Here is a 26,422-nt window from a genome sequence, read left to right as displayed (position 1 = left end):
GATCAACGGTCCGTAATATCATCGCTTACGAGCAGTGATTTCTCCAGATTCTCTGAAACCTTTTGATGACTTTAAGGACTGTAGATGGTAAAATCCCTAAATCCCTTGCAATAGCTCGTTGAGAAATGATGTTCTAAAACTGTTTGACAATTTACTTACAAATTAGTGACCCTCGTCCCATCCTTGTTTGTGAATTACTTAGCATTTCATGGAAGCTGCTTTCATACCCAATCTCGGCACCCACCTGTTCCCAATTAGCCTGCACACCTGTGGGATGTTCCAAATAAGTGTTTGATGACAATTTCCCAACTTTATCAGTATTTATTGCCACCTTTCCCAACTTCTTTGTCACGTGTCGCTGACATCAAATTCTAAAGTTAATGATTGTTTGCAAAAAAAAAATGTTTATCAGTTTGAACATCAAATATGTTGTCTTTGTAGCATATTCAACTGAATATGGGTTGAAAAGGATTTGCAAATCATTGTATTCCATTTATATTTACATCTAACACAATTTCCCAACTCATATGGAAGCGGAGTTTGTATGTATTGATTCGAGTTGTCCTTACTGAACCTCACACCAATTTTATGTGGTACAAGGTGTAATGATAAGTGTGACTATTAGATGGCAGTCACACATAAGAGATACATTTGGACTGCAGGTTGACCCCTGTCAATTACCTGTAAGCAAGCAAGACCAAAACTTTGACGTTTTGTTACTAAGAATTTAGAACATTACACATGGTGCTTGATGGATTATCAGAGCTTTACGGCTCCCATAGTCAGACGTACTGTGCTTCAACAAATGGGTTTTATTATGGTGTGTGAATAAGGAACTCAAAGTGGCACAGAGTTGGGGGTAATATTATCTGGCGTTTTGTTTCGAAACATTATGCAAAACCAATTTTTCTTCCCTTTCGGTGCATGTGCTGTGTATTTGGAATCCGCATAAATCACAAAAATTTGCGCGCATCTGCCATAGCAGTCCACGCTATAGTCAATAAACTCCTTTTTCCCAATCCTCTTGCTGTAGGGCATATATCCTCTGCTGTTGCCATTTATAGCACAAACTAGCCTAGAGTTCTAACGTCTATCCGTCAGTAGATGTACTATGAGCGCGCTAAAATCTACAACGATAGATGACGGGGAGAAGACCCTGTCAATGTGAAGCCACGTAAATAGGATCTGAAGAAACGGTTAGAAAACGGCTAGAAACTGTCTGTAAAACAAAATCTATGCAAAATGTCGACCAAAAAACACAATTATATTTTATGTAGACAACAAGGGAGTATTTTAAATGTAAAAAAAAAAAAATCCTAATACAACCCGTTTAATGCAAATCTATTAAAATAGACTTGCATAGAGCCGTTTATTGACAGAGTGTCTTATATGGTCCTAAAAATACAGTGTTATGTACATGTACATGTATATGTAATGAATGCATTTTAAAATAGAATAATTTTTACATTATTGTACAATACATGCATTTTCGTCTTTAGACTTTATCATAAACCCTGTACAACAAGTGTATGGAAGACAAGCCAAACAAAAGGACAGAATAAAGAGGACAGTGACTCATGTTATTCAAATGACACATCAATTACTCACCAGGCTTGAGGTTTCCTCTTGAGCAGCCCTTGTCTTCTCCACTGAGAGTGGGGGCTGAGATGGTATGTCAGCTGACGGCAGACTTTTTCCATCGCCCCCAAAGATTCTCTCTCCTGTTGGGCACACCATCAGGGAGAACAGAAGGGTGAGACAAAATCCTACTGGTCTGTCTAACTCGAAACTTCGAACTCCACATGCCATCACATCTGACCTTATCGTCATAATCTGTAATAATTATTAGGGGCGTAACGGTATTTACTAGAGGTGCAAGGGTTGATATTTGCCTTTTTTTTTTACTGATCTTTATTGCAGCTTTGTGTCCCAGTGTTGACATGGCTAAAGATTGTACTCACATAAAGGATTCTTTAAAAAGGGATGCACGCTCAGAGACACAATTACATTTCCTGATTCCTTGTTCTACACATTCTTGAGTTGTATGAATTCCAGGAGGGTGCGTGTCTAGCCAGAAAACAGGCTCAAGCTTGAGATGGTGTCGTCAATCCACAGTGTGAAGCATTTTCTGATGTTATAATCGTCACCGCTATGCTAGAAAATAAAGCTTCAATGTAAAATATTGGTGATCAATTCAGATGTCGATACTATCAATAACGGATATAGTATTAGCATACAAACGATACTAAAGTGATTAGATCGATACTTTTGGAATTTTTTTGAGAGCCAAATCCAAAGGATTTAAATGTGAGTCAATAGTAGTTGATGCTTTTGTTAAATTATTGTGCACTAGCCACTATATTTTCTTTTAAAAATGTAATGTAGCATTCAATACCACGAATGTAATACACCAGAAAATTCAAAATTCAATAAGATGAGCTTTATAAAAATATTTTTGTGTATACTTTATGAAACATTTTGAGTTACATAATTTATTGTCGAAGTACAACTTTATGACTCAAAATCGGATTGGATCTGAGGCCAAAAATGTTGATCGGGACATACATAATATTTACTGCTGTCAAAGAACCTCAACACTGTAAATTAATTATCCATAGGAAAACACTGCAACCCTTCAATTCCAAGAAACATTCCTAGGAAATAAGAAATGAGTGTAGATACTAGAGGTGTGAATCTTTGGGCACCTAACAGTTCCATTTGATTTGGTTTCCTGGGGTGTACCTATATATATACGTATATACAGTTTAGGATTGGTATATGTAAAATAGTGCTCAATATGTGAGTGTAGAGCGTGGTATACAGAGGTATAAAAAAGATATAGACAGTTTCATCTCAACAAGCCTGTTTCGTCAGGAGATTTCTTGATGAGTGGGTAACCACAAAACAGGCTTGTAGGGATGAACCTCTCCTCTATTTTTCTCTTTGTTAAACTAATATATATATATATATATATATATATATATATATATACATATATATATATATATATATATATATATATATATATATATCAGGGGTGTGGGGGGAAATCGATTCGAATACGATTCGAATACGTTGTGCGATTCAGAATCGATTCTCATTTTTAAAAAATTGATTTTTTTTTTTCATCCCTACAGGCTTGTAGGGATGAACCTCTCCTCTATTTGTCTCTTTGTTATACTAATATATATATATATATATATATATATATATATATATATATATATATATATATATATATACACACACATATATACATATATATATATATATATATATATATATATATATATATATATATATATATATCAGGGGTGTGGGGAAAAATCGATTCGAATACGATTCGAATACGATTCGAATATGTTGTGCGATTCAGAATCGATTCTCATTTTTAAAAAATCGATTTTTTTTTTTTTCATCAATCCAACAAACCACTACACAACAATACCATAACCATGCAATACAAATCCAAAACCAAACCTGACCCAGCAAAACTCAGAACTGCAATAAACAGAACAATTGAGAAGACACAAACACAACAAAGAACAAACCGAAAATAGTGTAACAAAAATGAATATTATCAACAACAGTATCAATATTAGTTATAATTTCAGCATAGGAGTGATTAGAAATCCCTCATTGACATTATCATTAGACATCTATAAAAATAAAAATAAAACAACAAGTGGCTTACACTTGAATCGCATCTCATTGACAACACACTGTGTCCAATGTTTTCACAAGGTTTAAATAAGTCATATTTTTAGTTTGTTTAATAGTTAAACAAAATGTACATTATTGCAATCAGTTGATAAAACATTGTCCTTTACAATTATAAAAGCTTTTTAAAAAAAAATCTACTACTCTGCTTGCATGTCAGCAGACTGGGATAGATCCTGTTGAAATCCTATGTATTGAATGAATACAGAATCGTTTTGAATCGGAAAAATATCGTTTTTTGAATCGAATCGAAAAAATTGATATATTATCAAAAAAAATCGATATATTATCGAATCGTGACCCCAAGAATCGATATTGAATCGAATCGTGGGACACCCAAAGATTTGCAACCCTAATATATATATATATATATACATATATATATATATATATACACAGTATATATATATATATACATACACACACAGTATATATATATATACACACACACACACACACACACACACACACACACACACACACACACACACACACACAGTAGGGCTGGGCGATATATCGATATACTCGATATATCGCGGTTTTGTCACATACTGTCACATCACATACTTTCACGTCACATACGTATACGCCCTTGCGGAGGAGAGAGGTAGCAGCATGGGTAACGTTAGCTGTGATGCTAGCAAAGCCATGCGAGTGGTAATACGAGAGAAAGAAAGTGTGAATCTGGTAACAAATGAAAAAATAATTAATTCCCAAGAAAAACAGCAGGCGGTCCATCGTCTGGCGGTGGTTTGGCTTCAAGTGGGAATATGTCGAACAGACATCCGTAATTTGTCAAGTGTGGGGCGATATGGCGTTGCTGTGAAATGTAGCATTACAGCTAATATGTAGCATAATTTGAAGTCACCTGCTAGAGAAAGAAGCCGTCTTTTTCACACTTTGTCTTACTGCTTATTTCAGTAAGACAATGCCAAGCCACATTCAGCACGTGTTACAACAGCGTGGCTTCGTAAAAAAAAGAGTGCAGATACTTTCCTGGTCTGCCTGCAGTCCAGACCTGTCTCCCATCAAAAATGTGTGGCGCATTATGAAGCGTAAAATACGACAGCGGAGACCCCGGATTGTTGAACGACTGAAGCTCTACATAAAACAAGAATGGGAAAGAATTCCACTTTAAAAGCTTCAACAATTAGTTTCCTCAGTTTCCAAACGTTTATTGAGTGTTGTTAAAAGAAAAGGTGATGTAACACAGTGGTCAACATGCCCTTTCCCAACTACTTTGGCACGTGTTGCAGCCATGAAATTCTAAGTTAATTATTATTTGCAAAAAAAAAGAATAAAGTTTATGAGTTTGAACATCAAATATCTTGTCTTTGTAGCATATTTAACTGAATATGGGTTGAAAAGATTTGCAAATCATTGTATTCAGTTTATATTTACATCCAACACAATTTCCCAACTCATGGAAACAGGGTTTGTATGTGCAAGTAGAACAAAGAGCACATGGAATATGTGCCTTGTCCAGAGTGCAATGTGGCGAGATAACAGCTGACGGAGACTGCAGAGTCCAGCGTGCACCCAGTCAAAGGTATGTTAAATGCATGAACAAGTATCTTTCAAACCTCGGTAATTTTACTCTCTCACCAAAAAATGTTCAATGTCCTGGGCCCCTGATCTGCTGCTTCTACTCCTGGCCTTGCTTTTTGCGGGGCATCCTAACCCTGCTTTGCTCGCGCTCACTTTATTGCGATGGAGAAGAAACATGGGCATAACGAATCCCAGTATGGACTAAACCATTTTTTAAGATTAAAATTAGAATATTGCACGACTTGTGGCTTTGTTTCAATTTGTATGAATATATATTATGGTAGGTCAGTGTCTGCGGGCCCTTAAAATTGTCATCACCTTTCCGCTCTATGCAACAGCCCAGCGCTGAGGGCTGCACAATGGAAAATCAAAGCATGCAGGGGCCATGTTTAATTTCACATTTTCAAAAACAATACACTTTATGGATTTGTTTTACTTTTCTACTCAAGTTTAGTACCTGGGACCCAGAAGGGTCTCAGTCATTTTCTGCTTAATAACATATAAAGAAAATGTATTCCACGCTTAAATCTCAACATCAACTTCAGGTGTATTTGTCGAAAAAGTTTTGTTTTTCTTAATAGTTTCATGCCATTTTGGCAAAACCCTGTTTTTGGGCAAAAAAAAAAAATATACGCAATATTTTTCCCCAAAAATATTTTCAAAGAGGAATATTTGATATAACATTTTTGTAGCCTTAAATAGTTCAATTAATTCACAACAACATTTATTTTATTTAATAATTTTTGGAGCAATGATAGTAGAAAAAAGTGTTAAAAATGGGTCATAGGTTTTTGTTTTTTAACTTCTATGCTTTTGTCTCTAGAGCAAGTTCAAATGTTCAAATGTGGGGCGGCATAGCTCGGTTGGTAGAGTGGCCGTTCCAGCAACTTGAGAGTTGCAGGTTCGATTCCCGCTTGTGCCATCCTAGTTACTGCGGTTGTGTCCTTGGGCAAGACACTTTACCCACCTGCTCCCAGTGCCACCCACACCGGTTTAAATGTAACTTAGATATTGGGTTTCACTATGTAAAGCGCTTTGAGTCACTTGAGAAAAGCGCTATATAAATATAATTCACTTCACAATTCACATCTGCCAATTATAAGTTTTTATCATTCTGTTCTTTGGCATTTTTGTCAAAGAAAAATATATTTTTTTAATATGGCAAATAAACAATAGGTAAATGGTTGTAATTGTATAGCGCTTTTCTAACCCTTTTTTTTTTAAAGGAGCCCAAAGCGCTTTAACAGCATTTCCCATTCACACACACATTCACACTGATGGCTGTATGCAACATTTTTCCCTAAAATATTTCAAAATTGAATTTTAATTTTAATTGCCATTTGAATTGGAACCTTAAATAGGTCAATAATTCATAACAACATTGAGTTTTATTTTGTATTTTTTGAGCAATGACAGCTTTAAGAATTGCCTGCATAGCAGCTTTGTGTTATTAGGGCCAAAGTTGCAACTTTTTCTCGCTACATTTCACCTGTTTGCCCTTTTATTCCAATCTTTTAGTATTATTCTTTTTAATAGTGTTTTTAGAATGGGCTGTTTGAAAATTAGCAGCGGGTTACAAATGGCCCCCAGGCCACACTTTGGACACCCCTGCTTTACACTGTGTTCTTGTTAATGATATACATTACATCTCAAATAACTAAAGTATCAATATTTTGATTTGAGAATCAATATTAGAGCATAAAAATCTGGTATCGGCGGTATTAATATCTGTGTCAATCCACACATTACTAGTAAAAGCGCTATACAATATAACCATCGAGCTGACCAGTTTCTACCAGTAATAATTAACTACTAGAACGTAGCACTCTTACTTGTTCAGAAAACCTACACAGCCAAACAAGCTGATATCGCCCCCTTCTGTTGTGGAGACACACTGCGTTTGGCTGAAAAATTACACTAGCTAGCATGCACCAAGAAAAATTCCTAGTTTGTGAACCCGTTCTCAAACAATGACATTAAAGGGCTACTGAAATGAGATTTTCTTATTTAAACGGGGATAGCAGGTCCATTCTATGTGTCATACTTGATCATTTCGCGATATTGCCATATTTTTGCTGAAAGGATTTAGTGGAGAACATCGGCGATAAAGTTCGCAACTTTTGGTGCTGATAAAAGAGCTTTGCCTTTACCGGAAGTCGCAGACGATGACGTCACAAGGATGAGGGCTCCTCACGTCCTCACATTGTTTTTAATGGGAGTCTCCAGCAGCAAGAGCTATTCGGACCGAGAAAACGACAATTTCTTCATTAATTTGAGCGAGGATGAAAGATTCGTGGATGATGATATTGATAGCGAAGGAATAGAAAAAAATTATAAAATAAAATAAAATAAAAAGCGACGGCTCCGGGCGGCGGCAGTGTGAGCGTTTCAGATGTAATTAGACACATTTACTAGGACAATTCTGGAAGATCCCTTATCTGCTTATTGTTTTAATAGTGTTTTAGTGAGATTGTAAAGACATACCTCGAGGTCGGATGGCTGCGGTGAACACGCAGTGTCTCAGAGAGAAGCCGAGGAGCCAGGCTCACAGCTGCCTTTTAAAGAGCTACTGCAGGAGGACTGTCACACCTATGGATCTTGTTTTGTCTTGTTATGTTTTTGATTTTGGACAATCAGTCACGTTTTGCACTTCCTGGTTTTGTTTGTTTCCATGCCAACCTCATTAGTTTTATTCTAGTCACGCCCCTGCCCTCAGTCCCGCACCTGTTCCTAATTATCACAGCCACTACTTAAATAATTTTCTTTCTGTCCATCGGTCTGGGATTTTTGCATTCTGCTTCATGCCACATTTCTATCACAAACCTCCACGCCTTGCCACGCTGCTAAACATTTGGACCACGCCACGTAAGATCTATGTATTCTTTCGCCTAAGTGCTGTTTTTTGTTAACGTTTTAGCATATATTATTATCCGCCATCGAGCGTGCTTTTTGTTTTGCCTTTTGTATTTAAATAACAAATAAAAATGTACTTACATTCATGCCTGATTCGTCCCACATCATCCTTGCATCGAGGAAGCACAAACACCTACAGCTCAAGTCTGACAGAAAAATCCCAGCAAAAGGGCTTCCTCGCAAATGATGTGGAAGAAATACTCCTCACGGAAGCGGACAAACAGGAGATGTTCCTTCGGCTCGTCGCTGACGCTCAGCCATGGGCGCACGAGGACGAAGAGGAGTTGAGCGAGGAAGAGCTTCCTCCCGGCGCGGTGGAAGCATGGAGCCAACTTCTGGCGAAAGTGGCGGATGCAGAGGACCGCTTCCGCCCCCACTCACGGGTCAGCCGGATGTCCTCCCCAGCACCTGGCTCATCGCGCGGTGACGACACACCACCTGGGACGCGAGCGCCCCGGCGGCGGTCCGGAGCAACGCACAGGCACGCGCAGAAGAGGGACAGGACTTGTCCCTCAACGCTGTCTGACAGGTTCGCACCGTGCGGCTTTTCCTCCCCTACCAAAGCACACATTTTTTTTTCTGCAGATAGTCAAAATGAATCCAAAGTTCATGCCACGCCCCCCAGGACTCAAGCCCCCCCCAAGCCACAAGAATTTTTTTCAAAAAATCAAACTAAGACAAATAAAAGAAAAGGACAATTTAGAGAATTTAAAGGGGAAGATTCTGCCTTCCTCCTCACTGCCCTCCACCCTCCCCAAAAGACTGTTCCAGACCATGCTGAAAGTGTCTGGCAGCCACTCCTTAAGGTGGGGACTGGGGCTGGGAGCTTGTTGGTTGATTCCGCCCAGTGCATTGCCAAGCCACAGCGACCAGCAAGTTCCCCACTTCCATTTTTTCAACCTGCCAAGCCACAGCGGCCAACACGGCCACCTCCACCAGTCCTTCGGCCTGCTAAGCCGCAGCTTCCAGCGAGGCCACCTGCGTCAAGTCCAAGACCGAGTCCACGTCAAAGTCCTCGTCCACGGCTGGTACCAGTGCCAGCTCCACGTACCCAAGCGCCGCCAGCGTCAGCTCCACGTTGTCGCCTGGCGCCGCCAGTGCCTGCTCCGCGTCGCCTAGCGCCACCAGTGCCTGCTCCGCGTCGCCAAGCGCCGCCAGTGACTGCGCCGCCAGTGCCTGCTCCGCGTCGCCAAGCGCCGCCAGTGCCTGCTCCGCGTCGCCAAGCGCCGCCAGTGCCTGCTCCGCGTCGCCAAGCGCCGCCAGTGCCTGCTCCGCGACCAAGTCCACAGCCAAGTCCAAGTCCACAGCCAAGTCCACGTCCACAGCCAAGTCCACGTCCACAGCCAAGTCCACGTCCACAGCCAAGTCCACGTCCACAGCCAAGTCCACGTCCACAGCCAAGTCCACGTCCACAGCCAAGTCCACGTCCACAGCCAAGTCCACGTCCACGTCCACGTCCACGTCCACGTCCACGTCCACGTCCACGTCCACGTCCACGTCCACAGCCTCCTTGTTGGCCACGGATGTGGTTGCTACGTGGTCGTCCGCCACGCCAAGGGGGTCGGCCACGGATATGGCCGTTCCCGGGTCGCCCACCTCGGTCTTCCACGCGTCGCCGCCACCTGACCTTGCCCCGTTGGATACGGGGACACGTGGTTGGCGATCCACCGCCATGTTCCCCTCCCGCCCTCCCATGACTCTCGATCATAGTTTTTTTTGTTTTTTGTTTTTGGACATCTGGGAGCTGTCTTTAACTCTGTCACACCTATGGATCTTGTTTTGTCTTGTTATGTTTTTGATTTTGGACAATCAGTCACGTTTTGCACTTCCTGGTTTTGTTTGTTTCCATGCCAACCTCATTAGTTTTATCCTAGTCACGCCCCTGCCCTCAGTCCCGCACCTGTTCCTAATTATCACAGCCACTACTTAAATCATTTTCTTTCTGTCCATCGGTCTGGGATTTTTGCATTCTGCTTCATGCCACATTTCTATCACAAACCTCCACGCCTTGCCACGCTGCTAAACATTTGGACCACGCCACGTAAGATCTATGTATTCTTTCGCCTAAGTGCTGTTTTTTGTTAACGTTTTAGCATATATTATTATCCGCCATCGAGCGTGCTTTTTGTTTTGCCTTTTGTATTTAAATAACAAATAAGAATGTACTTACATTCATGCCTGATTCGTCCCACATCATCCTTGCATCGAGGAATCACAAACACCCACAGCTCAAGCTTGACAAGGACGAATAATCCAATGATGTCTCCGGTAAGATATATATCACAATTTTCCCATCCAAAAACATGCTGGTCGACATAGAGAAACATGTTCTCTTGACCGCTCTGTGTTAAAAACAAAGAAACACCGGCTGTGTCTCGGTGCTAAAGACAGCTGCAGTACACCGCTTTCCTCCAACAGCATTGTTCTTTATAGTCTCCATTATTAATTATGCAAATTGCAAAGAATTCAGCAACGCAGTTGTCTAAATTACTGTGTAATTATGCGATGAAAAGAGACGACTTTTAGCCGTAACTGGTGCTGAGCTAATATTTCTTGACAGTCCGTGACGTCACGCGCACGTGTCATCATTCCGCGACATTTTCAACAGGATACCTCGCGGGAAATTTAAAATTGCAACTTAGTAAACTAAAAAGGTCGTATTGGCATGTGTTGCAATGTTAATATTTCATCATTGATATATAAACTATCAGACTACGTGGTCAGTAGTAGTGGGTTTCAGTAGGCCTTTAGAAACTATTCTGATTCTGATGTTGGCTAAAAAAGAGAGATGCTAGTCAAATTCTCCCAAGTGAGCAGTGACTAATGTAGTCTCTGAACCAAGAAAGGAAATGCAGGATTTATGGACCACTGAAGCAAATAATTGGCAAAGACATCTGTCAACCAAGTGTGTGTGTGTGTGTGTGTGTTTGTGTCTCTCACATACACACACATTCGCGCCGAGCTGGGTCATTCAATGCATTGATTTGCTGATTGTTGCAGCACATTTGTGTCTTGGTTTGCAAAATTTATACATAATTACAATGAAGGATGGTGTTTCATGACCCTAAAATGTCAACCTAAAATAATGTCTCATGGTATACTCCCATAGTTAAAAATAAAGTGACTAGGGTCTGCGTCATTGCCACACAAATACTGGTGTCACAATGTAATTTCAGTGAACCGGGTATGACAGCAGCACCTCACAAGGCACTAAATATGGATCCACACCTGTCAGGAAGCTTTCACAGGCACCATATACAGAATCGAGAACCAAGGCAGAAGGGTAGCAGAGAAAATGTTATGGATTGAGGAGAAAAGAATGCAAGTTAAAATCACTTTCTTGATGTTCAGCAACCTGCATGTTCATTGGTCCGAACCCAGGAGACTTTATCTTACCAACTAGCTAGCCAAACACACTTAAATCATAATGCTCATTAGGGTTGAGCGATATTGACGATGTAAATAATATAAGTTTAACTGACGAAATAGTTTTTAATACGACTGTTATAGCGTAATAATTACAGATGTCCGATAATATCGGACTGCCGATATTATCGGCTGATAAATGCTTTAAAATGTAATATTGGAAAAATCGGAATTTGTTTCAAAAAGTAAAATTTATGACTTTTTAAAACGTCGCTGTACAGAGTGGTACACGTACGTAGGGAGAAGTACAGGGCGCAAATAAACTTTAGAGGCACTGCCTTTGCGTGTTGGCCCAATCACATTATATCTACAGCTTTTCACAGAAAGTGAATGCACTCAATTGAAGTCCAAGCATAATGGGGAGATTCTTTCTAACAAAGACGAGCACTTCAAGATGCTCAGGTGTCAGCCTGCTCCTGTGTTGATCTATGATGAGTGCTAAAAAGCCTCTCACTCTAAAGAGTCATAAAAATATCTTACAACTTTACCACCACGCTTGACTTTATTGTGGCATGTTTTACACTCCACCTCTTCATCTTTTTCGTTTTGTAGGGTAAAACAATCCCACACAGCTGACATTTTTACCGTAACTTTTGATAAACACGGCCGTCTGAACGGTTAGAACACAGACTTGTGGCTGTTTTGAAGGTGTGCTGGAAAATGCGTAACGGTGTGTAGGGAGCAGGAGAAGAGTGGAATGTATTATTTAAATCATTGCATTGGAAAACACAGACCAGAGTTTTTTTAAAAACTGGATCTGAATCGGCATTTTCCCATGCCTTGCCGATACGCATTTTTTGGCAAATATCGGCGGCCGATCCGATCTAAATATCGGTTTGGGACAACCCTATACATAAGTATAAAATACTACACGGCCTAGCTCCAGCCTATCTTGCCAATTGTATTGTACCATATGTCCCGGCAAGAAATCTGCGTTCAAAGAACTCAGGCTTATTAGTGATTCCCAGAGCCCAAAAAAAGTCTGCGGGCTTTAGAGTGTTTTCTATTCGGGCTCCAGTAATCTGAAATGCCCTCACGGTAACAGTTAGAGATGCTACCTCAGTAGAAGCATTTAAGTCCCATCTTAAAACTCATTTGTATACTCTAGCCTTTAAATAGACCCCCTTTTTAGACCAGTTGGTCTGCTATTTCTTTTCTTTTTCTCCTCTGCCCCACTCTCCCTTGTGGAGTTGAGGTGGGGGACACACAGGTCCGGTGCCCATGGATGAAGTGCTGGCTGTCCAAAATCGGGACCCAGGATGGACCGCTCGCCTGTGCATCGGTTGGGGACATCTCTGCGCTGCTGATCCGTCTCCGCTTGGGATGGTCTCCTGCTTGCTCCACTATGGACGGGATTCTCCTACTATATTGGATCCATTATGGACTGGACTCTCACTGTTATGTTGGATCCACTATGGACTGGACGTTCACAATATCATGTTAGACCCGCTCGACACCCATTGCTTTCGGTATGGGGGGTGCCCACATATGCGGTCCTCTCCAAGGTTTCTCATAGTCACTGTCACCGACGTCCCACTGGGGTGAGTTTTTCCTTTCCCTTATGTGGGCTCTGTGCCGCGGATGTCGTTGTGGCTTGTGCAGCCCTTTGAGACACTTGTGATTAAGGGCTTGTGTAGGGGGCGTGGTCCACGCGTTCCCTGTGGGAAGGACATGTGCGGGAGCCGGCTGTGAAGCAGCAGACAGTTGAGTGGATATCTCAGCTGGAACGAGTTATTTAATCACCTGTCTCGTAATTAGCAGCGTTGGAGACCATGAGGGTGGTGGAGGTGGTTGGGGGGAGGCAGAGACTAACAATAGGCGAGACGGCCAACAAGGAAAAGGACCAGACTGCTGAAAAGCACACAAGAAGGAAGAACAAGACTGCTAGTAAGGCACATGCCCAGAAGAAGCGTGAGACTGCTGCAAAGCGTAAAGACTTTGAAAAGATAAATAAAAAGCTGTTGGGTGTGGATGTGCATTGTTGGTCCTCGAAGAACACAGAACTAAGAAGAACTTCACAGGGCTATATAAATAAACATTGATTGATTGATTGATACTTATCTTGGACATTGGTGCTTGTCTGGATTTTACCAACTCGGTTTTGAATGGAAAGTTTGATAGTCATGTTGCACCAACCACGGTCTGACTGTCAACAAGATGGTACCACGTTTAAACTTGGATTCGGTTTAACTAACCTTACAAAAACACCATGACTGGAGCTCCAGAAAAGATACATTACGGTGCCATATGCGTGCTTGCTGCCTTCTGAGAAAGTCATGCCATTAGGTTTTCGAGGTTTAGTGAATCGAAGTTGGCTCAGGTCAGCATATTCTTCTAGAAAATTTATGTTGTTCAATTTATACCAATCACGATATTTTTAAATGATCAAAATATAGCTGCCTGATGCATTGTTGCAGGTTGTGGCAATGCAACTAAAAAGGGGTCTACCTGCATACATTTCCGAATGATGGGTATATAAGGAAAGCATGGACGTCTCCAATCAATCTGAATCACACAAAATGGGACAGACCAATTGGGAAGAATGTGATTTGAAGAGGAAGGTTTTTGATTGGAGTTAGGATGGGAAAAATTTAAAAGACTAAAGCCAAATGTGATCTTGGAGCCCAGGATTACCCTTGAATGGCAAAAGACTGAATCAGAACCTGCTGAAAAACATAGAAAGACTACGTAAGCCCTAAAGTAAGCTGCTAGTATTTTATTTTGCGCCCTCTTGTACTGATGGTTTCCTCAAGAAGCTCGAGGAAATAGTTAAAGAGCATGAGGATATGGTGTGTATTGAAGAGGAGATGGAAGAGCAGGGAAGCAAGGAAATGGCGATAATTTAACATTTACTTTGTGCTCATAATGTTAACCATATCAGTTTTAAAGTAATCATAAACTAGGGCGACTAGAACATGCAATAAAGGGATCAAAATAATAGTTGTGTATGCCTACACCAATGTCACACCAAGAATGCGCGGCTTATACAATCTGGTAAAGGAAACGGAGCGCTCCAAAAACAATTAGTTATCTAAAAATTACTCCAACATTATTTAAAAATTACGGGAAATGACTGCCAGATTCATTTTCATGAGCAAAAATACATTAAGAGAACTTGGTTATCTGAACACTAACAATCAATTGTAGGCTTTAGAGAAGGAGCCAATCCACGTAGTACAAATAGGACTGGGGATGAGACTTCATCAAAGCTTCAAGGACACTGCAGGGTGGCTCATGAGCTAAGCAACATGTACGGCGAGTAAAATAAACAACATGGGTAGAAATATGAGCACCGTATATATATTACAGCTAACAATGAGGCTCTCTGATTATTACCAGCATGCCAACACCCAAGTTAAACTGAAACACAGACGGTGCGGAAAACTTTAAATATTGGAGATTGGCGGATTGATCTTGTTATTATTAGTATTGTACAAAGCGTAGTATCAGTGTTGGATTGATACCAGCGTGTTGAGATTGATGATAGCTGTTGTTTGTCTAAAATATTTGTCCTGTGTTTTATTGTAATTATAATCATGATCAACATATTAAAAGCAGAAATCACAAAATTTAAACCTTCTCTTTCATAGTGGTGATTTACACTGCCACTAAGGGTAGTAAATGTGCACAAACCGAATTGGATTTAAATAAATGAGAAAGATTTTAGGTCAATAAAAGAACTAAATCTTTTATTTCAGCTTCTAACATACCATTGCTTTCTCTTTCTGCCTCTTAGTGCTTCTTTCCTTCAATGTGCTTCTTGTCTATTATTGAACAGAACACATCGATGACTATACCATCTCAAGAGAACTGAAAACCTCCCTCTCGTTCCTTTCCTTTTCAATGCTCCTTCTTTTCCCACTTCTAGCTCCAGCCCCCCAGGCTATACTGATATTAAAGACAATTTTTCACTCCATGTTTTGCTTCATATCATAAATTGTTAGTATGATTCAATATTACTGTCCAACCTGCATAGGTCAGGCGGTAAAAAGAAAGACCTATGAATCAAATAGTGGCATTTGGAGACAAGGACTTACAATACACAAAATAAAAAACTGATGGACGCCAAGAGAAGAAGCTTACTTAATCAGTGACAATGTTAAAGCAGTGTTGAAATATTACCAATGACGTGGCAATCTCAGATTTCGGAAAATCATCATCCTCTGCAGAAGACGTTTCATTAAAATATATGGCCATGTTGGCAGGAGACCCATGTGACTAGTTGTGTTTGATGGCCATGTTGGTTGGGGAGTCAGGTGCCTTGTTGTGTTTGGTGGCCATGATGGCAGGAGAACCAGCAGATAAAATAAATATACCATGTTAGCTTCCAATGTTCAAATATACAAAACAAAATCTACAGGTTAACATAACCAACCTGTATAATATAGCTGCCATGGTGTTTATATCTACAGAGTCAGCCAAAACAATGTAAAAAGTTCCAGATTTACAGTTTTTGGAATTATCTCAATAGCTTTCTGTCATCCTACAGTCTTTAGTGGATCAGATGATCCTCCCGGGGTGTATAGTAATGACAATCAAAGTTGCATCCGATCTGTAAGAGGAACAGTCACGAGTTGCTATAATTGAAAAGATTCCTAGAAAATTCCATAGAAACTGCTGTGAAAGAGTGGGTAGTGATGCAAGAAACTGAAATTACTGAAAAATAATGAAAGAATACATAAAAATTAAAATGGCATCATGTCACAAACATGTTTTATGAGGAAAACCTGGAATATAAAACTATTCCAACTTTTTGTTTGAAAGATTTTGAAGGATAACAACCCAGCTTATTGCAAAAAACATTGATTTTAATTGGGGTCATTTCTGACCGCACTCGTGGAAGAGTATAGGTATGTGTAGGTTGTGCATTGAAGGGTTTAGCTCATGACGCAGTTTCTTCAAGGTGCCACATGTAGTCATATGGCCAGAAATGGTAGTGCAATCACGGTTAAAATTCTGTAGTCCCCTCCCACTCTCCATGACTGAGGTTGCCAAACACGCAGCTAAATCCGAATCCTACTCCAAGGAACTTCAAATGGCAATCGAGGAGTCCTACACTGTAGGTTGCTCTTGTTCATTCTTTTTGCAAGATAATTTACAAAATAAATATACCACATTTTAGTGATGTTAATTAGCCAAATGTATTTGTAAAGTTACGGAGCAATATTTTCGTCTGTTAGTCTATATGTCGATGTGTCATTGACTAGGCTAGCATGCTAAGCATTCGTTGCACGAACATACTAACTTTGTTAGACAAGATCATAGACTGTATTGGACAGTAGAGTTTACATAGGAAATGTAAATTTCCATTTATTACAAGTAATAAGAAAACGTAAATGCCTGACTTACCAATCAAGGAGGAAATTAGCAAGTTTGGCATCAGCTGAACACCATCCTCACCATACACGGTGTTGAGGCGGTGGATGGTGGTCCAGAATTGCTTCAAAGTCGTCCGGAAGTCATTTTCCATGACTTCCCTGAACTCCTCCCATGTCTGAGTTTTTGCCTTCGCGACCGCTGATGCTGCACACCGCTTGGCCTGTCGGTACCTGTCCGCTGCCTCCGGAGTCCCATGAGCCAAAAGAACTCGATAGGTTCAGCTTGACGGCATCCCTCACCAAGACCAGCGGGTTCTAGGATTACCGCCACAACAGGCACCAACTACCTTGCGGCCACAGCTCCAATTAGCCACCTCGATAATAGAGGTGCGGAACATGGTCCACTCGGGCTCAATATCCAGCACCTCCCTCGTGACATGTTCAAAGTTCTTCCGGAGGTGGGAATTGAAACTCTGTCTAACAGGACACTGCGCTAGATGTTCCCAGCAGACCCTCACAATACGTTTGGGCCTGCCAGGTCTGTCCGGCATCCTCCCCCACCATCGCAGCCAACTCACCACCAGGTGGTGATCGGTAGAAAACTTCGCCCCTCTCTTCCCCCGAGTGTCCAAAACATGAGGCTGCAATTCCGATGACACAACTACAAAGTTGATCATGGAACTGCGTCCTAGGGTGTCCTGGTCCAAGTGCACATATGAACACCCTTATGTTTGAACATGGTGTTTGTTATGGACAATCTGTGACGAGAACAAAAGTCCAATAACAAAACACCACTGGGGTTCTGATCCGGGTGGCCATTCTTCCCAATCCCGCTTCTCCAGGTTTCACTGTCGTTGCAAACATGAGCGTTGAAGTCCCCCAGTAGGACAAGGGTATCACCCGGGGGGGGAGCACTTTCCAGTACTTCCTCGAGTGTATCCAAAAAGGGTGGGTACTCTGAACTGCTGTTTGGTGCGAAAACACAAACAACAGTCAGGACCCGTCCCCCCACCTGAAGGCGGAGGGAAGCTACCCTCTTGGCCACTGGGTTGAACTCCAACGTACAGGCTTTGAGCTGGGGGGGAAACAATAATTTTTACCGCAGCCCGTCGACTCTCACTGCGTGCAACGCCAGTGTGGAAGAGAGTCGAGCCCCTCTTGAGAAAAATTGTTCCAGAACCCTTGCTGTGCGTCGAACTGAGTTCGACTATATCCAGCCGGAACTTCTCCAACTCGTGCACTAGCCCAGGCTCCTCCTCCAGCGAGGTGACATTTCACGTCCCAAGAGCTAGCTAATGTAGCCGAGGATCAGACCGCCAAGTGCCCCGCCTTCAGCTGCCACCGTGTTCACATCGCACCCGATCTCTATGGCCTCTCCCATGCGTGGTGAGCCCGTTGGAAGTTGGACCCACGTTGCCTCTTCGAGCCCCATGGGTAAATTTTTAGCAGTGTTTTTTTAAATTTACATATCGTCTCTCCAGCTTCACTTATGTTTAATACACCCAACCAATTTAATTATGCAATACAAAAATGACCACGTATTGTCTTTTGATTTGTGCGGGACAAAAGAATCAAATTATGTAAGATCGTACCCTAGATAATGTTGTAGAGACTTCTTTGATATGTCTTTGTAATACATATGACATTTGTTGTAGACATTTCATCATTATCGCTAAGCAGCATGAACGGACATCAGCAACATGATTACTGTCTTGTTATGCAGCATTTAACACACAGACTTACTGTACAGTGAAAACTAAGCTTCAAAATAAAAGCTTGTACCTAGATTCTACCCATCCATCCATCCATTTTCTACCTCTTGTCCCTTTTGGGGTAGCAAGGGGTCCTGAAGCCTATCTCAGCTCCATTCGGGTGGAGGGCGGGGTACACCCTGGACAAGTCGCCACCTCAAGCCAGGGCCAACACAGAGACAGACAACATTCCCACTCACATTCACACACTAGGGCCAATTTAGTGTTGCCAATCAAACTTTTACCACAGCAACCAAAAAAATGCATCCATTTACATGTAATCTTTCGATTGTTAGCCACAGGCATGTCAACAACCACTTATGTCGACATCTGAAGGACAGTCCGACAGTGCGAGTGTGTGTGACCGACTATGCGTTTTCCCTAAGTAGCTGAGATTTCAGGTTTCAGGGATTTACTAGTGTCAGGACCTAATTCAGAGGCGTCTTATTATGCAAAACAAACTTTGATTACCTATTAGAACCTGTTGTGTATTTAGGATACCCAGAAGTCCAGAAACCTTCTATATTCTCTTGTTGTGGGGCAGACTGGCTCCTACATGCACATGCATCCGCTGCTGTAGCCATTATAATACAAAGTAGCGTATAGTTCCAAATGATCTGTCAGTAGACTCCATGGAAGCGCTAAAAACTACAACATGGCTGGCAGAGAGAAGACACAGTCGAAATGGAGGCACGTAAAGAAGACCCGCCTAAAGAGATGGTCAGAAAGCGGCTTGAAGATGGTCTGTAAAACATAATCTATGCAAATATTTGACGAAACAACCACCATTACATGTAATGTAGATCATAAGAAAAAATCATAAGATGACCCCTTTAAGACCAGTTCCCGACCTGTGTACAAGCAGGTAAGGAATGGTTTGGCCATTCACAACTTTCCTCCCTATGTTTTTTTCCCAGCTAGTTCATGTGGCCTATTGCCTTAGTCCCACCATCTAACTGGTGTGTGCTACCTAAACCTTAGCTTCACCACTTTTGGAACAGGGCTTGCCTTACCTTACCTTTTGTTGGAATGCTACACAAACCTGCACGACCAATTTAGAGACGGGTACCTTTCACATTTGAGCCCATCCATCCATTCATTTTCAACCGCTTGTCTCTTTTGGGGTCATGGGGGGTGCTGGAGCCTATCTCAGCCGCATTTGGGCGGAAGGCGGTGTACACCCTGGACAAGTCCCCACCTCATCACAGGGCCAACACAGACAGACAACATTCACACTCACATTCACACACTAGGGCCAATTTAGTGTTGCCAATCAACCAATCACCAGGTGCATATTTTTGCCGGTGGGAGGAAGCCAGAGTACCCGGAGATATCCACGCAGTCACGGGGAGAACATCCAACCTCCACACGGAAAGATCCCGAGCCCGGGATTGAACTCAGGACTACTACCTTCGTATTGTGAGCCATTTAACAGAATTGAATAATACCAATTTTCAGCACTTGTGTGTGTGTGTTCATGAGTTAATAAATGTTAATTGTCTAATAATGATTTTTTATTTTATTTTACTTTTAACAGTGAGCTGAAAATAACTGCTGTCTAGTTGTTAAATCTGGGTTTCTTTCACTTCTGAGTTTCATTTGGAAGTATTATATACTTGCATGCAGTTGTAATTTAAACACGTTAGATAACAATAGTGGATGGACTAAAGTCTGTTGCCGAGCCAGGAAGTAATCCTTGCCATTAGGTCGAAATTCTAGTCTTTTGGTGCACCCTAAAAGGTGTTTATACTGTAAGTATTGTACTTATTACGCACCGTATTTTTGATTGTTGTCATGTCTTGGTGATCATGTTTAGTTTGGCTATGTTCTGTTTGGTTTTTGCACTATGTCGGTTCCCCTTTTTTCGCTCCCTGTTTTGTCCCTGTCATGCACCTGATTCACTTGGACTCATGCACCCGTAGTCAATCACCACATCATGTTTTAAGCCTGTAGTTGCCAGGCAGTCAGCCTGGCGACATCACCCTCTACACACCCTTCTTATTCTTGCTGATGAGCCTTTCTGCTCTTTTTCATGCTCGTTTCTTGTCACAGCAAGTGTTTTCGTTTTTTTGTCCATAGTTCTGCCTTTGTGCTAGTTTTTTGTTTACATAGCCAAGTTTATACCTCCGCTGTGAGCGCCTTTTGTTTGTACCCTTTGTTTTTGTAGTACTTTCGAGTTAATATTAAAAGATTTCATTACTTTCACGCCATGTCCGGTCCAGTCGCTTTGCACCACGAGAAAACAAACCTCACCATAGTCTACGTATTGACAATTGTAACATACAACTTAGTTGTAGTTTTTATTACCAATACTTAGAGATGTTGAAATCACCATGTAAAATCACTAAAGCTAATTAGTAGCATGTATATGACATAAATGTAATCAATTTAAATTCGCATCAATCACGTGCATGTTGAAAAGTGGAGCCTTATAATACGTTTGAGTGTTTTCTGTCAGATATACTTGCTTAGTTGGCATGGAAAATTATAAAATTACCTACGGAGTCCACTCTGAGTGCTGCATGAGTGCTTGTTTCCCAGCCAAGTTTGCAGCGGCCGTAACGCCCCATGCAATAAAGGTATCGAAATATGGCACCGTTTGATGTTACGTGAATCAACAGCTTGAAAAACCTGTCTTGTTTTGTGTTGCAATTAGCAATTTTTTCGCTCAATGTTGCTACTCTTGCCTATTCTCAAGTCATTTTTGGGGCGCAAAACTTCAATTTATCACAAAAACAGATAATTGCGGCCTACTATCACTGCAGCATACGAGACCGTCTAAGTCCTACCTTTGTCGCCATTACTTCCTTCCTGCATTATTTATCTGGTAGAGAAGCTGTCAGGCTTCCTTTCACTTTCCCTCAGTGACCTCTCAAACTAAAACAAATGAACAAACAAAAGGCACTGCAGTTCTACAAAGAACACACATGGCAACACAACTACTTAGTGCTGGTGTCTAATCGAATAACGTCAGACAAAATGAATAAAAAGATCACCTGATAGCAATGAATCACTTCTACTTTTGTGCATGTGTGTGTGTATGTGTGTGTGTGTGTGTGTGTGTGTGTGTGTGTGTGTGTGTGTGTGTGTGTGTGTAACGAGGGGTTTAGTGTAATTGCCAATATTTATCATGTGTGATTTATACTGTGAAAATATATTTCTTACCGTTTTTGGGCAGTGCACATATCGTGCCAGACTGATGATCAGGTCATGTGTGATGGGGTCAACAAGGTTTCTAAAGCTGGCGTAACGATATAACACGTCATCCAGTGATGTTGACTCCATGCCGAGGTCCTACGGACGCACAAAAACATGCACAGAACACAAATTACTTATAGTTCCGCTACAAGGGTGCAACGATTAGTCAACGATGTCGACAGAACTCTGTTATGAAATTTGTCAACGACAAATTCATTTTTCAATAACCACTGACGTCATCGCTCCTGTTTTTACGACGAGAAATTAACATGCACAAGTTAGCATGATCGGTGACCGGCAAAAAAAATGGCTGCGGTCACTGCTACTCCGAGAGCAAAAACAAATCGGCAGTATGGGAACATGTTATTTCAAAATTCTGTCCCCCCAGGGTGTCATGACAGAAAATAATTGAGAAAGACTGTATAATCCCATTTTAGGGTTTCTCATACTATTATTTCGGGCAAGGAGGTGTTTTTATCTCCCCTTTTTAAAGGGAGAAGTCCTCCCAAATTCCTTTGTTCTTATGGCTTGTCTGAATAAGGTGGGAGACTTGAATTGAAGAAGTATTTATTTTCCAAATTGATTAATTACAAACAGTAGCAATACCAACACTGGAGAGAAGACCCTGTCCTACAAAGTCTGGCCCATTTTCTCTCGATTGTCCCTCTGTTCACTTGCTTCTGTCATCCTTGGCCCCTTCATGGCGGGGTTGTTTGCCTGAAACCGAAAGTTTACCTAAGCATGTGTTTTGGATACACATACACACATTTGCCCCCTCTTGCTTCGTCTCATTTGTGGCACCTCTTCACACCATCGAAACCATGTACAATACAATGAGCCTGACCTACTAAGATCCAAATACCAAGCGCTAAATAGCTTATGCTAACAATAAAGTGCCGTGTACTATTAGTGGGTGTGTCATGAGGGCAGTTCTCCTGCCTTTTTTTCCTCTTGTCTGCAAGTCTCTCCCTGGTCGTCAGTTGCAGGTGTGCTGCCAGCCATCCAAGCCCACCTGCACCTAATCAACGACCTGACTTAAACCCTGGATCTCCACCCAGCCAGTGCCAGTTCGATCGTTGCCTGTGGTACATTCTAACCTGAACACTATCATTCTGACCTTTGCCCTGAAACCTTTTTTGAACCCTGTTTTTGTATTTCCTCAGATGCTGAACAGACTTTTTGACCCCGTCTTCCTGGAGCTGACTTCTGTTACTCTTAAATTATTTTCTCCAGTGATTTTTTGTTATTAAAAATACTTTTTACTGATCTGCAATTGGATTCAATTTTTTGAAACCGTAACAGGGTGTGTTGCGTGTGACCAACTAACTCAGCATGTGCAATTGAAAAGTGGTGCAGACTACCTTATTTCAATTCAGGGTTTCCCGCAGCGCTTTGTTGTTAAGGCGGCTGCCTAAACAACAAAGAGCCAGCGCCTGAAATAAAGTCTTAAGTTGCTCGCTTAGGTCTGCGTCTGTCGGTACGTCTCTGCAGCACCCAGCATTGTCCCACTCACAGAACCATCTGATTGGTTACACGCAGAGCGGTAACAGCCAATTAGCAGTGCGTATTGAGAGCGAATGTAACAGCCAATCAGCAGTGCATATTCAGAGCACATGCAGTCAGTGCTCACGGCACAGACAGAGAGGAGAGACGGTGGGATGAGCGGAAAGGTGTTTAGCAGACTTAATGCAACGGACTCTCCCCAAATTATAATAAACCATTTCAAGTCAACTACTAGTAACATCACTATGAGTCTGTAGACGTTCTAGAAACATAAGCGGCAGCTCAGCTCGCTCGCAGTCTTTGAGGTGAAGGCTAATTAGCTTTCAGCGTAACGTTAGCTCACTTTGTGGTGTGTGTGTGCGCGTGCGTGTGTTACGGACAGCAAAGCCTTGTCTGTCTGAGAGAAAGACAAGGATAATTATCAACGACTAAGTGATTTCATTTGACCTTTTTCTGTGTTGATTAAACAGCGTTGAAGCAGCAAAAAAAGACATCAAGTTAAATAAAGAGTTTCTGTCTCTGATAGTTGATATAATAATGTAAGTGCATCATAAAGCATACATGAGCTCCATGGTGTTCAGGGAATGTCTCTCCTATTGAATTGTCTCTCCTATTGCTATTGTACTATTTTTTCAGCTAGTTACATTAATCATTAGTAATGTAGCAGCTTAGTTTTGAATGGCAGGGTCCCTGCTATCACATGTTAATAAAAATGTAACATTCACATAATAAAAATTAACTACAGGCTTCCCAAATGCTGTAATAAAATAAGCATGATGAGTTGAACATATGTCAGCATGTGGCCACATTTTTAACTCTTTTTTTTTAAACGCTTACTTACAGTAAGTAATTAATTTGACTTTGTAAGTAACGGTGTAACGGTACACAAAATTTTCAGTTCGATATGTATCTCTGTTTAGAGGTCACGGTTTGGTTAATTTTCGGTGCAGTAAGAAAACAACACAATATAATTTTTTGGGTTCTTTATTTACCAAATTTGTAAACAATGGCTTCATCCTTTTAACATTAGGAACACTATAATAAGTCTGCCCACATTAATCAACATTAAACTGCCTCAACTTGTTCCTTGGATTAAATGAAATGACAACAATTTTCTTCTACATATAAAAAGTGCAACATTAAACAGTTTCAAGTCAACTCATCATGCTTCATTTAATACAGCATTTGGGAAGCCTGTAGTTAGTTGATTTTTATTATGTAAATGTTATATTTTTGTCAACATGTGATAGCAGGGACCCTGCCGTTCAAACTAGGCTGCTACATTACTAATGATTAATGTAACTATTGCTGAAAATATAGTACAATAGCAATAGGAGAGACAATTCATCACTGAACACCATGAAGTTCAAGTGAAATAACAGACAGACAGGGCTTTGCTGCCCCTAACACACACACACATACGCACACGCACGCGCGCACACACAGCAAAATGAGCTAACGTTACGCTAAAAGCTAATTAGCCTTCACCTCAAGCCAGGACTGCGAGCGATCTGAGCTGCAGTTTAAGTTATAGAAATTATTTCAATGGTTAGAATCTGCACTTTTGATTGACATACGGGTTACAACATTGGATGGTGTGGCCCGGTTTGAAGAGCTGTTGAGCCAGCAACCTGAGGGTTCCTGGTTCCATCACCGGCTTCTACCACCTTCAACACGTCTGTTGTGTACTTGAGCAAGACACTTCACCCTTGCTCTTGATGGGTCGTGGTTAGCGGCTTGCATGGCAGATTCCGCCATCATTTTGTGAATGGGTGAATGTGGAAATAGTGTCAAGGCCCTGAGTGCCTTAAAGGTAGAAAAGCGCGATAAAAGTATAACCTATTTACCATTTACTTCGGTAGTCATAGAAAGCTGCGCTCCATGCAGACAGAGTGGGCGCAGCAAACCCGAGTGTCATACGGATTTCTACAACAAAGTTCTGCAGAACAGTGCTATTATATCGAATAGGTAGATGCTTTTCACCCTTTTGCCTTAATGTTTTGCCTAGTTTTATGCATTGTTGTTGCTCTTGCTTAATTATAAAAGATGTCCATAAAGGAAGTGTAGTAGAGGAGGGAGCAACTTTCAGATGTTCTCAATCTTCAGTGTTTTATTGTTCATAGTTAATATTGTATAACCCACATTTTGTATTTTTGTCAACATTCTGAGTGTCTTCAGTAAAAAACTAAAATGTTGTCATGTTTTTAAAATGGTCTGTTACGCTTTAGTATCACTCATTATTGTGTGAGTATTTGTACCATCGTGTGATCAGCTTTTATTACTTTTTGCGGAATCTCCACTGTTTAAAGTGTTCAGAGATCCAAGCTCATAAAGTGGATTACATGGCCTGTAGCATTTAGTACTGCATTAGCTGCCTCTTTGTAAGATCCGTGACACGTGATGTCAAACTTGAGTTGAGGTTTAGTTTATTTTGAACATGCATGCATACAGCAGGATACATCCCAATTTACAGTTTCTCTTTTCAACATGTTCAAAAAGGAGTACCTCTTTCCCCTTACATAGCAGTTGATAACACTTTTGTTGACTTCCTGTTCTCAATGTATTCACAATATGTAAGATAAAAAAATAAATAATTTGTGAAGTAAGTTGTATTTCATATGGTGAGATGAATAAGATTATCAGAAGGTTTATCATGGTTCTTCTTCTTTGTACTTTGTGAAGACTTTAAGTTGGAAGATTTTCATGAATTGGATCATATTTGTAATTTATTTAATTTCTTTGCTCAATCCATTCCATAATTTAATTCCACATACTGATATATTAACGGTTTTAAGTGCTGTAAGCGCATACAAATACTTTAAATTAAATTTTTCTCTAAGGTTATATTTCCTCTCTATTGTTGAGAAGAATTACTGTACATTCTACGGGAGCAGGTTATCTTTTGGACGGGTTCGCTCACTGCAGGTGAGAAGGTGAGATCCCTTGATATTTTGAGACGTGGTGATAATTTCCATGGAAACAGGGTCTATTTACAGTATGTAGATGTGTTTGGTAATATTGTCCTCATGTACATTACACAGTAAT

General features: G+C 41.0%; 1 protein-coding gene across 1 annotated transcript in view; it reads right to left on the bottom strand.

The window, feature by feature from the left end:
• lrrc75a (leucine rich repeat containing 75A) overlaps positions 1 to 26,422 on the bottom strand; it is an 86,662-nt gene that overhangs the window by 30,188 nt on the left and 30,052 nt on the right. The window contains exons 2-3 of the mRNA XM_061918818.1: positions 21,842 to 21,970; positions 1,609 to 1,721 (exon numbers count right to left, since the gene is read on the bottom strand). Coding sequence (XP_061774802.1) covers positions 1,609 to 1,721; positions 21,842 to 21,970 — 242 coding nt within the window. The remainder of the gene's footprint in view (positions 1 to 1,608; positions 1,722 to 21,841; positions 21,971 to 26,422) is intronic.

This window comes from Nerophis ophidion, linkage group LG13 (assembly GCF_033978795.1).
Source record: "Nerophis ophidion isolate RoL-2023_Sa linkage group LG13, RoL_Noph_v1.0, whole genome shotgun sequence".
Taxonomy (NCBI): domain Eukaryota; kingdom Metazoa; phylum Chordata; class Actinopteri; order Syngnathiformes; family Syngnathidae; genus Nerophis; species Nerophis ophidion.
The sequence above is the reverse complement of the archived record's forward strand: the minus strand, read 5'-3'. Positions and strand labels throughout refer to the sequence as shown.